Below are 14,896 nucleotides of genomic sequence, written 5' to 3' on the forward strand. Positions count from 1 at the left end.
CGTAAGTTATTAATAAACCCTCTAAAAAATGCATCATCTCATCATCACAACACTTTAAAAAATAATTATTTTAATTTATAATATAAATTATATAAAAAAAATTTATATTTCAATTTAAAATTAACAATAAAATTATTTAAAATCGCTATAGATATTTAATTTGTACGATAAACACGGATTATTACCTAATACTAATTAATTTTAAATTAATTGTTGTTGATGTTAGCAAGAAACTAAAAGAGTAGATTACAACGGTAAAATATAATTATTAATGGGTGTAGATAATAACTGACATTTATATATTCAATAGTTTATTCTATTTTCATTTTTCATCGTATTATTTAACTCGTTTAATTATACGCCAGTTTGGGAAAATATATTGCGAGGGACATCGTGGAGAGAACTTCTTTTTCCATCGCGCGTTACTCCCACGCTCGCATTCCTCGGTCAATGGGGACTGCCTCCGGGACCCAATTTTGCCGCCTTCCAGCTCGCTCATTTCCATCTCCTTCTCCCCCTCCTCCTGCTTCGACGATCTCCTCTGAATTTTTCTTTTTGATTTCTGGGTTTTTCTCGATTTTTTTTTTTGTTTGCGAAAGCGTATTCTTGGGTTTTTTTTTGTGTTCGTGTGGGTTTGGGATTGATTGGTAGAAATGGAGGGAAGAACAAGAGGATCAATGTCGTCGAGCATCGGAGATTCTGCAGACCTGGAAGCAAATCTGACACTGAGTGACCGTTTGAAGGTCTTCAAGAGCTCTGGGTTCGATCCCGATTCTTACGTCACCTCCAAATGCCAACACATGAACGAAAAGGTCCTTCCCTTTCCCTCATTCTCAATCCGCAACACACGCATCTACGCATATCGATTGTATATATGTGTTGTACGAGCAAAAACATGAGGGTTTCTTTGCTTTCGTGTGAAGACCGTAATGTTTTACTGTTTTATGGGAATGTGTGAACGTGAGATTATCGTACCGTGTCCAGATTGTAGGATGCAGAGACAACTAATTTCATTCGGTAAGATTCCGTTTCTTCTTTTTGGGCTCATAATCAAGATTATAATGATGAAGAATAAAGAGATTTCGATCTTGCACAGACATACCGTGCAAGTGAAGATTTGATAATGATTTTGTATCCTGGGTTATGTGCAAGAAATGGCCCTCTGAAGATTGTGATAGAACAACGATGTAAAACAGATACGCAAGTTGTATTGATCAAATGGGAAAACACCAATACAACGACTGAGAGTTGATTAGTGTGGGACTCTCCCTCACCCCTTACCCTTAGACTTTCAATCACAAAATGCATAAAGAACCCAATATCTCATCTTTCGTTTATATAGCCGCTGTACAACCCAAAAGAGGTTCGCCAATCCCCACGCGCCCAAAGCCGTTTTCCAAAAACCTATAGTAATAATTAATACTAGGTAATAATGAGTTTGTTAAAAACCCCTTTTCCCTTCCTTGCTCTGCCACTCTGATCATTCTCCAGGCGATGTTGTCTCCTGCGTGTCCCTGCTGTTGTCTCCTGCAGCTCCAACCTCAGCCCTTGCATCTATCTTTCCGGTGATCGGCTTCCTCTTCCTTATATAAGCTCGAAATGGTGTATCACTACCCCCGGCCCGAAGACGCAGCTTGTCCTCTAGCTGGAATTCCGGAAATTGGTGAACAAAATCCTGAGCCAATTCCCATGTAGCCTCATGAAATGGTAAGCTCTTCCACTGGATCAGGACCTCGAGTAATCCCTCAGGTGAGTAGCGGTGATCAATGATATCCTCCGGCTCAACAATCACCTCCAGATCTGCAGTCAAACGAGGTGGCAGAGGCTGGGTTTCAAAAGCCGACCCAATGGCTTTCTTCAACTGAGAAATGTGGAACACTGGATGAATTTTCGAATCAGCAGGCAATTGGAGTTTATAGGCCACTTTCCCAATGCGTTGGGTCACCTGGGATGGACCGTAGTACCGGGCAGCAAGTTTCTGACAAGTTCGGCGAGCCACCGAGTGTTGCCGATAAGGGCGAAGCTTCAAGAAAACCCAATCTCCCAGCTGAAACTCGAGCTCTCGACGTGATCGATCAGCATATTGTTTCATCCGATTTTGTGCTCGAATCAACTTCTGCCTTATGTCTATCAGCATCACATCACGTTCCTGTAAAGAAGCCTCTAAATCCCCATTCATGGTAGAACCAGGTTCATACCTGATGAGTGCAGGAGGAGCGTGCCCATATACCACTTGAAATGGAGAAGTCTGCAGGGTCGTGTGGAAGGCAGTGTTGTAGGAATATTCAGCCCAGGCAATGAACAAAGCCCATTTTCTCGGATGATCACAGGCATAGCATCTCAAGTATGTTTCCAAACTCCTGTTTACGACCTCTGTCTGACCATCCGTTTGCGGGTGGAAGGCCGTGCTGAACTTGAGTTTTGTACCCGAGAGACGGAATAATTCCCTCCAAAAGAGACTGAGAAAAATCCTGTCTCTGTCTGAAACTATGGATGTGGGAAAGCCATGGAGTCTGACAATCTCACGGACAAAGACTGTAGCCACATCTACAGCCGAAAAAGGGTGAGTTAAGCAGATGAAGTGAGCAAACTTACTGAGGCGATCCACCACAACCAGAATTGCATTGAAACCGCAGGATCTAGGGAGTCCTTCAATGAAGTCCAGGGAAATGTCACTCCATATCTGAGTCGGCACCGGTAACGGTTGCAGCAAGCCCGCCGGAGATAGTGTGGAATACTTGTTTCTTTGGCAGGTAGGACAAGCCGCCACATAACGTTGTATGGCTCCTTTCATGCCCGTCCAATGAAACAATGATTGAACGCGCTTCATTGTTTTTAAGACACCACCATGTCCTCCAATGGGACTGTTATGCAACTCAGCCAAGAGAATTGGAACAATGCAGAAGTAGCGGGAATCACAAACCTTTGTTTATATAAGAGTACGCCACCTTGTAGAGAGTATCCAGGAGGTGCCGGCTGTAAGGCTCTGAGTTTGCCCAGAATTGGTCCCAAAACCGGGTCCACTTCCTTTGTCAGGGAGGTCAGGTCAAGGCAAGTAGGAACTGTCAGCGCCCCGATCCAAGACGTCCCCTGTATCAGTGCATCATGGGGAATCCGAGAGAGGCCATCGGCAGCTTTATCCTGGCTTGTATATGATGTCAAAGTCGAACCCCAGAAGTTTGATCAGCCAACGTTGGTACTCCAGGCTCACCATTCGTTGTTCCAACATGAATTTCAGGCTTTTCTGATCTGTGTATACTTGAAATTTTCTGCCCATTAAGTAATGTCTCCACCTTTGGACAGCAAGCACAATGGCCATGAGTTCCCTTTCATACACTGGTCGCATCTTGTCTCTGTCTTTCAATCCAAAGCTGAAATAGGCCACTAGTCTCTTCTTTTGCATCAGAACTGCTCCTACTCCCGCTCCCGAGGCATCAGCCTTGACTACGAAAATATCTGAAAAGTCAGGCAAAATCAACACAGGAGCTGAAATCATTGCGTGCTTGAGGCTGTTGAAAGCATATGATGCCGCATCCGACCACTTGAAACTGTCCTTCTTCAATAATTCGGTCAAGGGCTTGGCGATTGTCCCATAGTCACGGACGAAACGTCTGTAGTAACCCGTCAACCCTAAGAACCCATGCAATTCTTTCACCGTCTTGGGTTCTGGCCACTGCTGCATTGCCACCGTCTTGCTGGGATCAGTGGCGACACCGGCCTTTGAGATCAGGTGGCCGAGATACTCAATCTGTGGCTGGCCAAAAATGCATTTCTTGCGGTTAGCGAAGAGCTGCTGTTGGTGTAGCACCTCAAGGACTGTCTTGAGATGCGTCACATGTTCTTCCCAGGAACGGCTGTAAATTAATATGTCATCGAAGAAAACCAATACAAATCGCCGCAAGAAAGACTTGAAGATCACGTTCATGAGAGCCTGGAATGTAGCAGGGGCATTGGTCAAGCCGAAAGGCATGACCAAAAACTCATACAGTCCATCATGCGTTCGGAATGCCGTTTTGTGAATGTCGGAGTCTGCCATACGTATCTGATGGTAGCCCGACCTGAGGTCCAGTTTGGAGAAAATCTCAGCTCCATACAACTCGTCCAACAGTTGGTCGATGACAGGGATTGGGAATTTATCAGGAATGGTAGCCCGATTTAACGTCCTATAATCCACACAGAACCGCCAGCTGCCATCCTTTTTTCGAACCAACAAAACGGGGCTCGAAAAAGAACTCTGGCTAGGGCGAACAATACCCGCCTTGAGCATATCCGAAACCAGCTTCTCAATCTCTTCTTTGTGAGCATGTGGATAACGGTAGGGTCTGACTCGGATTGCAGGGGTTCCCTCACTTAAGTGAATAGAGTGAGCACGTTCCCGGAGAGGGGGCAGTCCTTCCGGCATGCCAAAAACAGCTTGAAACTCGTCCAAGACTGGAATCAATGCTGCCGCTGGCTTCATCTCGAGCGGGGAGTCTGATTGTAACAAGTCATCAATGACTTGAAGGAGACCAATGAATTCTGTAACCCAGGATCTCCCTGAATGGTGACTTGGGTTGCGCCTTGAAAGAATCGCATCTCCAGCTTTGAAAAGTTGAACTGGATTTGACCAAGGGTTCGGAGCCACTGAATACCGAGCACCACATCAGCGCTGCCGAGCTCGAGAGGGAGAAAGTCGGCGACAATGGCCAAGTTCTGGACGTATAGGGTTACCGCTTGGCAGATCCCTTCCCCTTGAACCGTTAGCCCGTTGCCGAGGAAGACCCCGTAACCCGAGGTGTGAACCGGTCTGAGCCCTAGCTTTGTAATAACCTCCACAGACATAAAATTATGGGTTGCGCCGCTGTCCACGAGAACCACCACTCCCTGACGGCCGATCGTGCCTGCGACCTTGAAGGTTTTTGGAGAAGTGAGACCGATGACAGAGTTCATGGACAGCTCAGCCTGCCCTGGGACATCTGTAGGTAAAGGTGTCGATAGCTCCTTCAACTCCTCTTCACCCACCAAATACTCCATGTCATCTTTTACCAAAATAACCTGTAGTTCCTTGTTTTTACATCTGTGCCCCATAAAATATCTCTCATCGCAGCGAAAACACAAGCCACGTCGACGCTATTCCGCCACCTCATCATCACTTAAACGCCTAAAGGGATTAGGGCGATCAGCTTGTGGGCCCATAGGAGGTACCGTCGAGGCTGGTGCAGGGCGACGACTATCCCCTAGACGGCTGGTGTCATACGACTGTGTTGCCGGCACTGAAACTGTACGAAAATTTCCCGAAGTCGACGAAGCAGAGCGAACAGACCTCCCCTCGGAGTGTCTAGGAGGAACCCCCGGTGGCTGAACAGAGCTACCGTCGAGACGTAAGGCGAGGTCGACAATCTTCTCAAAGCCCTCCGGGTGAAAAAGATAGAGCAAATCACGAAGCTCGACCTTTAACCCATGTCGAAAGGCACTGACGACCATATCCTCCGGCATCTCCGGCAACTGGGCTAGCAGAGCCTCAAAGTCCTGCAAATATTCCGCAACCGAACGCGACTGTTTCAGAGAAAATAGACGATCAGTAAAAGAACCTGCCCGCTTGTCGCCGAAACGCGACAGCAACCGGAGTTTAAAATCTGTCCAGTCAGTGAAATCCGAGCGGCGGCGCTGCCAGTTGAACCAGTCCAGGACGGGTACATCCACGCTCAGGGAGACGAGGCGAAGTTTCTCCTCGTCAGTGCAGCCTCCATGTTCAAAGAATCTCTCTGCACGAGTAACCCAGCCATGGACATTGTCTCCTTCAAAAACCGGCATATCGATTTTCTTCACTTGGGAGTCGAACGTGTTTGTGAAACGGCGGAGCCCCCCCGTTGCTGTGTCCGTCTCTGTCTCCGGCAACTCCCCTGAGTTCAGGATCGTCTCCCCCGGTAGTATCGTCGGGTTTGCGTCGCCTGGCGGATGGGTGGAGCTTGAAGGCTTATCGGCGGCCGCCGAAACCGTTGACGCCGGAGGGGCCGGAGAGGCCTCCTCGTGACCTTTCATCCAGGCAACGATTTCCGACAGCATCGTCTCCATCGCATCCATCCTTTGAGAGTCCTTGCGCACCGCAGCTTCCATGGAATCCCAGCGCTCGGCAAGGGATTGTTCGAGCTTATCCATGCGTTGGGTGTTGTTGGTCTTAGTCATCGGAGATCGAGATGCTCTGATACCAAAGATGATAGAACAACGATGTAAAACAGATACGCAAGTTGTATTGATCAAATGGGAAAACACCAATACAACGACTGAGAGTTGATTAGTGTGAGACTCTCCCTCACCCCTTACCCTTAGACTTTCAATCACAAAATGCACAAGGAACCCAATATCCCATCTTTCGTTTTTATATCCGCTGTACAACCCAAAAGAGGTTCGCCAATCCCCACGCGCCCAAAACCGTTTTCCAAAAGCCTAAAAACCGTTTCCCAAAAGCCTATAGTAATAATTAATACTAGGTAATAATGAGTTTGTTAAAAACCCCTTTTCCCTTCCTTGCTCTGCCACTCTGATCATTCTCCAGGCGATGCTGTCTCCTGCATGTCCCTGCTGTTGTCTCCTGCAGCTCCAACCTCAGCCCTTGCATCTATCTTTCCGGTGATCGGCTTCCTCCTCCTTACATAAGCTCGAAATGGTGTATCAGATTGATTCCTTTTTGTTGCAGCTTGCTGAACATAATAATGTATATGATGTCTTGTCTTAAAAAGTATAGTGTGTTAGTTTCGACTAATGTTTATTCGTAGATGAGACAGTAAACTGTATCGGGTTGCGATTCCAATACAGGAGATAAGGCATCTGTGTTCTTACCTCGTCGAGCTAAAGAAAGCCTCTGCAGAAGAGATGCGTAAGAGCGTATACGCTAACTACGCAGCATTTATACGGTAAATATACTGTGTCAAACTTCAGTTTCGAGACTGGAATCATGATCTGTGACTGGATCTCTTTCATCTGCAGGACATCAAAGGAGATATCAGCTCTTGAAGGGCAACTTCTCTCCATGAGAAACCTTCTTTCTGCTCAAGCAGCTCTTGTTCACGGCTTAGCGGATGGTGTTCATATCAGTTCCTTGTGTGCGGACGATGCTGATGACTTAACAGATGAAGTCCTCTACGATATAGAGAACAAACAGTTGTCCAGTATAGAGAACTGGGTCATTGAGTTCTTCGACAGACTTGAAGTTCTCTTAGCAGAGAAGAGAGTGGAAGAAGCCATGGCTGCTTTAGAAGAAGGGCGTCAAGTAGCAGCAGAGGCTAACGAGAGGCGCAGTCTTAGCCCTAACGCTCTTCTTTCTCTGAACAACGCTATCAGAGAGAAAAGACAGGAACTAGCAGACCAATTGGCTGAATCAATATGCCAACCTTCCACAAGAGCAGGTGAGCTAAGATCGACAGTATTGGCTCTCAAGAAACTCGGGGACGGTCCTCGTGCTCATACATTGCTTCTTCGCTCTTACGAGAAGAGGCTTCAAGCCAACATTCAAAGCCTTAGAGCCTCCAACACATCTTACGGGGTAGCTTTTGCTGCTGCTCTCTCGCAGCTCGTTTTCTCAACCATTGCTCAAGCTTCGAGCGATTCTCTTGCCGTTGTAGGAGAAGAAGAGCCTGCTTATTCATCCGAGCTCGTGACTTGGTCGGTTAAACAAGCAGAATCTTTCGCTCTTTTACTGAAAAGACATACATTGGCTTCATCCGCTGCTGCAGGGAGTTTACGGGTCACTGCTGAATGCATCCAACTCTGTTCATCCCATTGCTCATTGCTGGAATCTCGAGGTTTAGCTCTTGCTCCTGTGTTGCTGAAACATTTCAGGCCATGTGTGGAACAGGCATTGACTGGAAATCTCAAGAGAATCGAACAAAGCAGCGCCGCTTTAGCTGCTTCGGATGATTGGATGCTCACTTATACACCGACTGGTTCACGGGCTTCGTCCACTGCACAGATTGCACCTCATCTGAAGCTTTCTGTAAGCGCTATCCGATTCAATTCCATGGTTCAGGTGATTATGCATCTCTTCAAACCCTCATATAGCATTTGATTCTTATAAGTTTCTCATAAGATCCTCATTGTTTTTCGCCCTTACGAGTTTTAGGAGTTTCTGGAGGATGCAGGGCCACTGGATGAAGTGCTTCAATTAGACGGGGTTGCACTGGACGGTGTTTTGCAGGTGTTTAATGCGTACGTCGATCTTTTAATCAATGCTTTACCCGGTTCAGCTGAAACAGAGGAGAATCCAGTCCATAGAATAGTTAAAGTGGCTGAAACTGAAGCTCAACAAACGGCATTGTTAGCGAATGCTCTTCTGTTAGCTGATGAGTTGATACCACGTTCCGCTTCAAAGATTCTGTCCTCAAACACTGGCCAATCCACTCCTAGCAAAGACAGACAGAACAGGCCAGAGCAAAGGGAGTGGAAGAGGAAGCTCCAAAGATCAGTGGATCGCTTAAGAGACAGCTTCTGTAGACAACATGCTCTTGAACTCATCTTTACCGAAGAAGGAGAGGTACGTCTCAGTTCTCAGATGTACATTGCTATGGACGAAATCGTGGAAGAGCCCGAATGGTTTCCCTCTCCGATTTTCCAGGTAACATAAAGATCATCATCTGAAATCTAAAAGGAATTCACTTAGACACATCCAACTCAGTCTTGTTGCTTAAGCAGAGGTCGTTCTGACATGTTTCCCATGTTTCAGGAACTGTTTGCCAAACTGACAAGAATAGCGAGCATTGCCAGCGACATGTTCGTGGGGAGAGAAAGATTCGCAACAATATTGTTGATGAGACTGATGGAGACGGTGATTCTATGGATCTCAGATGATCAGACATTCTGGGAAGAGATCGAAACGGGTCCTAAACCTCTGGGTCCTCATGGTCTTCAACAGGTAAAACAAAACAAAGCACAGTTCAAGAATCTCGATTTTTTTTTTTGGTTTCTGGTACGATGTAAATGGATCCGAAAAACTGGTGGCAGTTTTATCTGGACATGGAGTTTGTCATGATCTTTGCTTCACAAGGACGGTACTTGTCTCGAAACCTTCATCAAGTCATCAAGAACATCATAGCTCGAGCCATTGAAGCTGTTGCAGCCACTGGACTTGACCCGTACAGGTACCATACATACATACATACATACATACATACATACATACATACATACATACATACACACATACATACATACATACATACATACATACACACATACCCATACGATGATGATGATGATGATGCAGGACGTTGCCTGAGGACGAGTGGTTTGCAGAAGTGGCTCAGATAGCGATAAAGATGTTGACCGGAAAAGCCAATTTCGGTGGCCACGTGGAGCGTGACGTCACCAGTCCCTCTGTTTCCTCTGCTAAATCTTACACTAGCAATTAATCACTTTTTTATAGTGATAACCATGTTTTTAGTATCTCTGTTTAACTGTATGATGTCTTTCCTAAATTGTCAATAATATTTTTACTCAATACCAATCTTATGAATGAAATTAATTCCACTTAGAAAGTGAATGATTTACAGCTTTGGTACATTCATTCTAAAAACCCATGACATAAATAATTTCTAAAATATTTATAGATTTCAAAAGAACTATTAAGAACTATTAAACATTTTCCTTATTTTTTCGAAACAATAGTTAGATAATCTAATCTTTCGGAATCAAATCATTCTGATGTTTTACATCCAATAAAATCACTGAAAAAAATATTAAGGTTTAACGTATCGTCAACTGTAAAACTTTGCCCAACGCCGAGTTGTAGCAAGACTTAGAACTTTCGGACAAGACAACCTTACTCTACGCAGCAAAGACAACCATGGCTAAGAACCGAAACCCAGGAGAGAAGTTACTGCACAATGTATTCTGCCCTGAAACTTCTTAGCATTGATCACAGCAATGGTTTTCCCAGAAACACTAGCTTGTTGCTGGCAGGAGAAACCTGACAGAATCAGAATCTTTCCCGGAAAGTAACTTCGAGCTCGAGGCAGGAGTAAGAAAAAACCCTAAATCCTTATTTCATTTACCGATTGATACAACTGTGGATTCAGATTCTGAACACATTTTCATCCTCTGAGCCAAGATTCAGACATATATACTTACTTGACATACGATTGTGTCAGGCCAAAGAAACCATTGTCATAGGAGTTCTTGATTTATAGCTAACTGATGGTAGTTCATGTAATCGATCCCGTTTAACCGAATGCAGCACAGAATCTGCTCGGGAAGCTCCTCGGGTTTGTTCCCCTGTTCGGAAAACAAGTAATTGTAGGTATGATTAAGACAAGAATGTTCCCAAAATCCCAACTTTGAACACGGGTTTTCATGGAAGATGAAGAAAAGAAAACCTTGAACACTTTTACCTGAATTGTGAGGCCAACATCGAGGACACATAGTTTAAGTCTATCTAAGAATGCTTCGAAACCTTTCCTGGATATGTAGCTAAATCTGTGCATATCAATATCGATCTCAAAGTAATTCTCGCCCTGCCAAAAAAAAAAACGATTTCCGGGTTTTGCTGGTAAGCCAATCGAAAGAAACGAGGAGCAAAAGGAACGTAGATCGGGTCGTAAAAGAATGGCTCACCGAAAAGAACTCGTGTTGTGGACGTGAAAGGACGGGTTTTTCGTTATAAGCTTGCATGAGTTTTTTCTCAGCAGCACTCAGATGAAGATCGTCTACGTTTGCAACACGCCCCAAAATCTTCAGCCTTTCTCTGAATGGCACAATTGTGTCCATAGGGAAGCCTTTAACTTTCTCAACCTCGTCGTCTATTAATTTCTGTAAATCCGGAAAACACGGTTCAACACGAGCCCATGAAACAAGAGTGTTCAAAAAATCACTTGGGCTTACACGAATGCCTTCATGAAAATGAGGTGGAAGTTCTTTCGAGTAATTTTCTGATAGCTTGAAGTATAAAACAAAACTCAGTCCTTCTCCATCAGTTTCGCCTTGAAATATAGCTGTTGGATACAACGGAATCTGCTCCAAGCGGAAACAGAACGAAACATAGATCAAAACATTCGAACGTAAGATCCATGAATGAACAAGGAAACACTTAAGAAGAACTAGGAGATTGCATGCATCAACATAATGTTACGGATGATAATACCTGGACATTTACAACGAGAATAGTCGGGAGTTTTCCCGGGGTATTGGCAACGGGAAGTTCCACGTGCTGTGATATATGGTTTACTTTACGTTGTGTTAAGAATACATCGACACCAAAAGGATTATATGCAGCACAGTTTGGTGCAAGCTCTTTCTTCTTATCCCTGCCAATTCAAAGATAATTTGCGTTAGAGAATTGCCAATGAATGATGAACATGAATGAAAATTAGTACCGAAGTTCTATGCCGGGATACCTGGAATACATTTTGCCTCGAACCCGGAAACTACTTGGCTCAATGGCAGACCAGGAATCAAGAATTTTCTTTTCTATTTGGCAGAATGGAACCTGAGACCCGGCAATAGGTCTCTGTAGCTGCATTTTTGAAGAAACTGAAACAATATAGACCTGCTTAAGTTCTTGCTTTAACTTGCATTCCATAAATCAACAAAATATGGATAATCAAACGCAATCAAACAACGATATCGTCGATACTTACACAAGGCACCAGTACCATGCCCTTCTCTCCACTTGAAAGATAGTTTCAGGGCAGCTTTTTTCCTTGTACTCGGAGGGCTAGAGCTCAGAGACCTTCTCTTGTCGACAGAAGGAACAGTTGTATGCAGGCAAGGCAAACAGTTGCTCGGAAGGATTCCACAGTTTTCCATTAGTCCTTCATCTCTCCGGGAACTTTCATCAGCAGCCAAAGATATCTCGTCAATGAAAACAGGCTGCTTTGTCTCATGAAATGCACCGTCCGACTTTGGTTGGGAGACGGGATCATCTGGGTTTGAGGCACTGCAATTGGAAGATTTGGGAAAGTCACTATGAGAGCGCCGAGCAGAATTTCCGACATTGGAGTCTCGGACGGATGACATACTTGAAACTGACACACGCTCGGCTCCGTTTAAGGACAATGCATCTGAAGGCACAAGAGAGATGAGTCTAGTGCACTAACTGGAGAAAAAGAAAATAGTTCCATGGTGAATTCAACATGAGTTTATGGAGTTTACCTTCTTGAACACTGTGAAAATCCTCATCACAGTCGGTTTCAAAGGCGAGATTGGAATCGAACCACGCTTCATCAACACTTGCTGTTTAAAGAAGAGCAAAGAACTCAGCTTCTTGATAATGAAAATCCTCATGAACATTAATTGGTGTCTTAGATCGTCAACTAAGTTTCAAGATCATGGAAATTTCTAAATTTTTTGGAACGTAGTGCTCACCGTTGAGGAAATTTCACAGTACAATGACAAAAACCTTTTGGAAAAGTCTCACATGGGATATACATAGATCAGTTTCCGTCAATATTTAGACATAAATTAGCACAAGAAGAATCCACCTTTTTAGCATCACCTAATCCATAAGATTGGAGCTGAAACAGCAGAAACGTCATGCAATTAACGAGGAAATAGAAACACGATCAAACAACAATACATACACATTACATCACGAAGAAATCCATCAAAAGCCAGAGGAGAAATACACGAACCAAGATCTACCCTTGGCATTGCGATGAAAATGACAACCTTAAAGTACGCAACATAACTGAAAACCCACGAAGGAAATCCACCATAAAACCTAACCCAGATATCAAATTCAAGCAAATCAATCGAATGCCCGGAAGAAACCCAGATGAAAAAACAAAGATTTCGAGCAGAAAAACAGGGAGAAGCAGAGAGAGACCTCGGAAAGTGGGATTGGAGAAGGGAGAAGAGAAGTGGGGATGGTGATGATCTGAAGGACAAGAAGGATCGAAGCTGTTGTCGAAGGATCCGTCAGAGAGGCGAGAGGACACGACTCTCTTCTTCTGAAGCTTCCTTCTTTTTCGGGTCTTTATTCTCTTACTAGTCCTCAATTTCAATTTCCCTCCCACGCAGCTCTTTGGCGTGGACACGCATCCTCCCATCTCTCTCTCTCTCTCTCTCTCCCCGATCAAAACTCAGTCAGATTCTGCCATTCACGATCTCCACATCAATGAAATAGACAAACCCAGTAATCTCTCTCTCTCTCTCTGACTCAAAATCAGCTAGAATCTGCAACGTACACTGAAAAGAAAAACCCAGAAATTTAGAGAGAGAAGCTTGCTTTTTTGGAGAGAGAGACTGGGAAGGGGGATTGAGGCACAGACAAAATAATTTTGGTGGAGAACTTCTTCGCCTTGACGGAGGAAAAGACAGAGAACGAGGAAGCCGAACAAAAAGGGTTTTTTTTTTTATCTTTGGGATTTGGAATTAGAAGTCAAAAAACGGAAAAATCAAAAAAACAAAGCAATCAATACAAGTGTATTTATTACGACGTTGAACCAACTCTTTAGATTTGTCCTAATATATATAGATTTGGATTACAAATTTGGATATAATAAAATAGCTACTTCCCAATTTAGTTTGATGCAATATACGATATTTTCATTCTTAATTATAATTAATCAGTGCTGCTCCAACAAAATATTTACAATTAAAAAACGATTTTATATATATAATATTAATATAACGGTAAAAAAACTCAAAATATCCCAATGACCAAGGTTTTTGAGCATTAAACTATCGATTTTGCTCGTTCAATGCTAATCTAGTTTTACCATATAATTATAATTTCACATCAAACTTTATATTATATTATATTATATTATATTACATTATATTATATTATATTATGTTATGTTATGTTAGGCAGTGGTGGGAGCTGTGCCAACTAGGCATGCAAGAAGTGGGCCATGGCGGGATAAGACACGTGTCAAATTTTTTTGGAGCAATTTATGGCGAGTGATCATCAACGTAGATGGCAAAGCGCGTGAGGTCTCTTTACATTGTTTCACACTTTCAACGTACATTTCCGATTTATATAAAATTTTATTTTAATTTACTTTTAGAATTTAGTCGTCTCTTTAAAAAAAATTATTTCGTTTAAGAATTTCAATATCATTTTTAAAATTAGTTTAAAACTATGTTTAAACTAAAATATATTATATTTTAAATCAAAATTTATTTTATTTTATTCAATAAAAAAATAATATATATTTAAATAAAAATTAGAAAATTTTTGAAAGTATATACTATTGTCCAAAAATATTTACTATGAAAAATTATAATTATTCATCCTATTATTAAAATTTATTATATATATATCAATTTTATATATTTCATGATTTTGAATAAGATAAAAATTGTATAAATTTTAAATAAAACGATAGAATAAATCATATGGAAGAATATTTTTAAAGTTTGAGATGGTATTATTTATTATATAAAAATATGATATGATAAATTTAAATTTTTATATAAACAAGTATATAATAAAAGTAGAATATAATTTATTTTAAATATTTTATAATATTATTAAATCATCTTATTATAAATACTGTGATTATTATTATTATTTTTTTTTTTTTTGATAAAAATTATTATTTTTTTATGTGTATAGATTATTTAACATGAATGTTGTTTGTCAGGAGTAGAAAAATATTATATATTTTACATATAATGTAAAAGACTATACAACTGATATGGAATAAAATATTGAATAGTAATATCTTTATAGATGATTATTTTCTATAAAAAAATCAAGTTAATTATTATTACGCCAAAATTTAAAATATATCAATTGTCCGACATAAATTTTAATATTTGCTCCTTGTTTCATTTTAAAATTTAGTTCAAAGTTGGCTGGGATTTAATGAATGAGAAGGTTAGGTTGGTTAGGAAAAAAATGGATAGAAAAATACAAAGTAAGTCGTTCCAACTAATTTTATTTTATTTATACAAAACAAATAGAAAATAAAACCCTATT

The 14,896-nt window shown here is 42.0% G+C and overlaps 2 protein-coding genes across 2 annotated transcripts; one reads left to right on the forward strand and one right to left on the reverse strand.

Moving 5' to 3' along the window:
* The first annotated feature begins 402 nt into the window (after positions 1 to 402).
* LOC104816729 (exocyst complex component EXO84A) lies at positions 403 to 9,478 on the forward strand. The gene is made up of 7 exons (XM_010545659.1): positions 403 to 812; positions 6,796 to 6,893; positions 6,967 to 8,005; positions 8,099 to 8,590; positions 8,699 to 8,887; positions 8,977 to 9,113; positions 9,239 to 9,478. The coding sequence occupies exons 1-7, from the start codon at positions 654 to 656 to the stop codon at positions 9,381 to 9,383; spliced, it is 2,259 nt and encodes a 752-aa protein (XP_010543961.1). The 5' UTR covers positions 403 to 653; the 3' UTR covers positions 9,384 to 9,478.
* Positions 9,479 to 9,639: 161 nt separating this feature from the next.
* Positions 9,640 to 13,353, reverse strand: LOC104816730. The gene is made up of 9 exons (XM_010545660.2): positions 12,794 to 13,353; positions 12,121 to 12,201; positions 11,607 to 12,029; positions 11,364 to 11,499; positions 11,111 to 11,273; positions 10,852 to 10,980; positions 10,585 to 10,779; positions 10,362 to 10,484; positions 9,640 to 10,245 (listed from the first exon to the last, which is right to left on the reverse strand). Exons 1-9 carry the CDS (start codon positions 13,014 to 13,016, stop codon positions 10,138 to 10,140), a joined length of 1,581 nt encoding a protein of 526 aa, XP_010543962.1. The 5' UTR covers positions 13,017 to 13,353; the 3' UTR covers positions 9,640 to 10,137.
* Between the last annotated feature and the right edge of the window lie 1,543 nt (positions 13,354 to 14,896).

This window comes from Tarenaya hassleriana, unplaced genomic scaffold (genome assembly GCF_000463585.1).
Source record: "Tarenaya hassleriana unplaced genomic scaffold, ASM46358v1 Cleome26, whole genome shotgun sequence".
Lineage (NCBI taxonomy): Eukaryota > Viridiplantae > Streptophyta > Magnoliopsida > Brassicales > Cleomaceae > Tarenaya > Tarenaya hassleriana.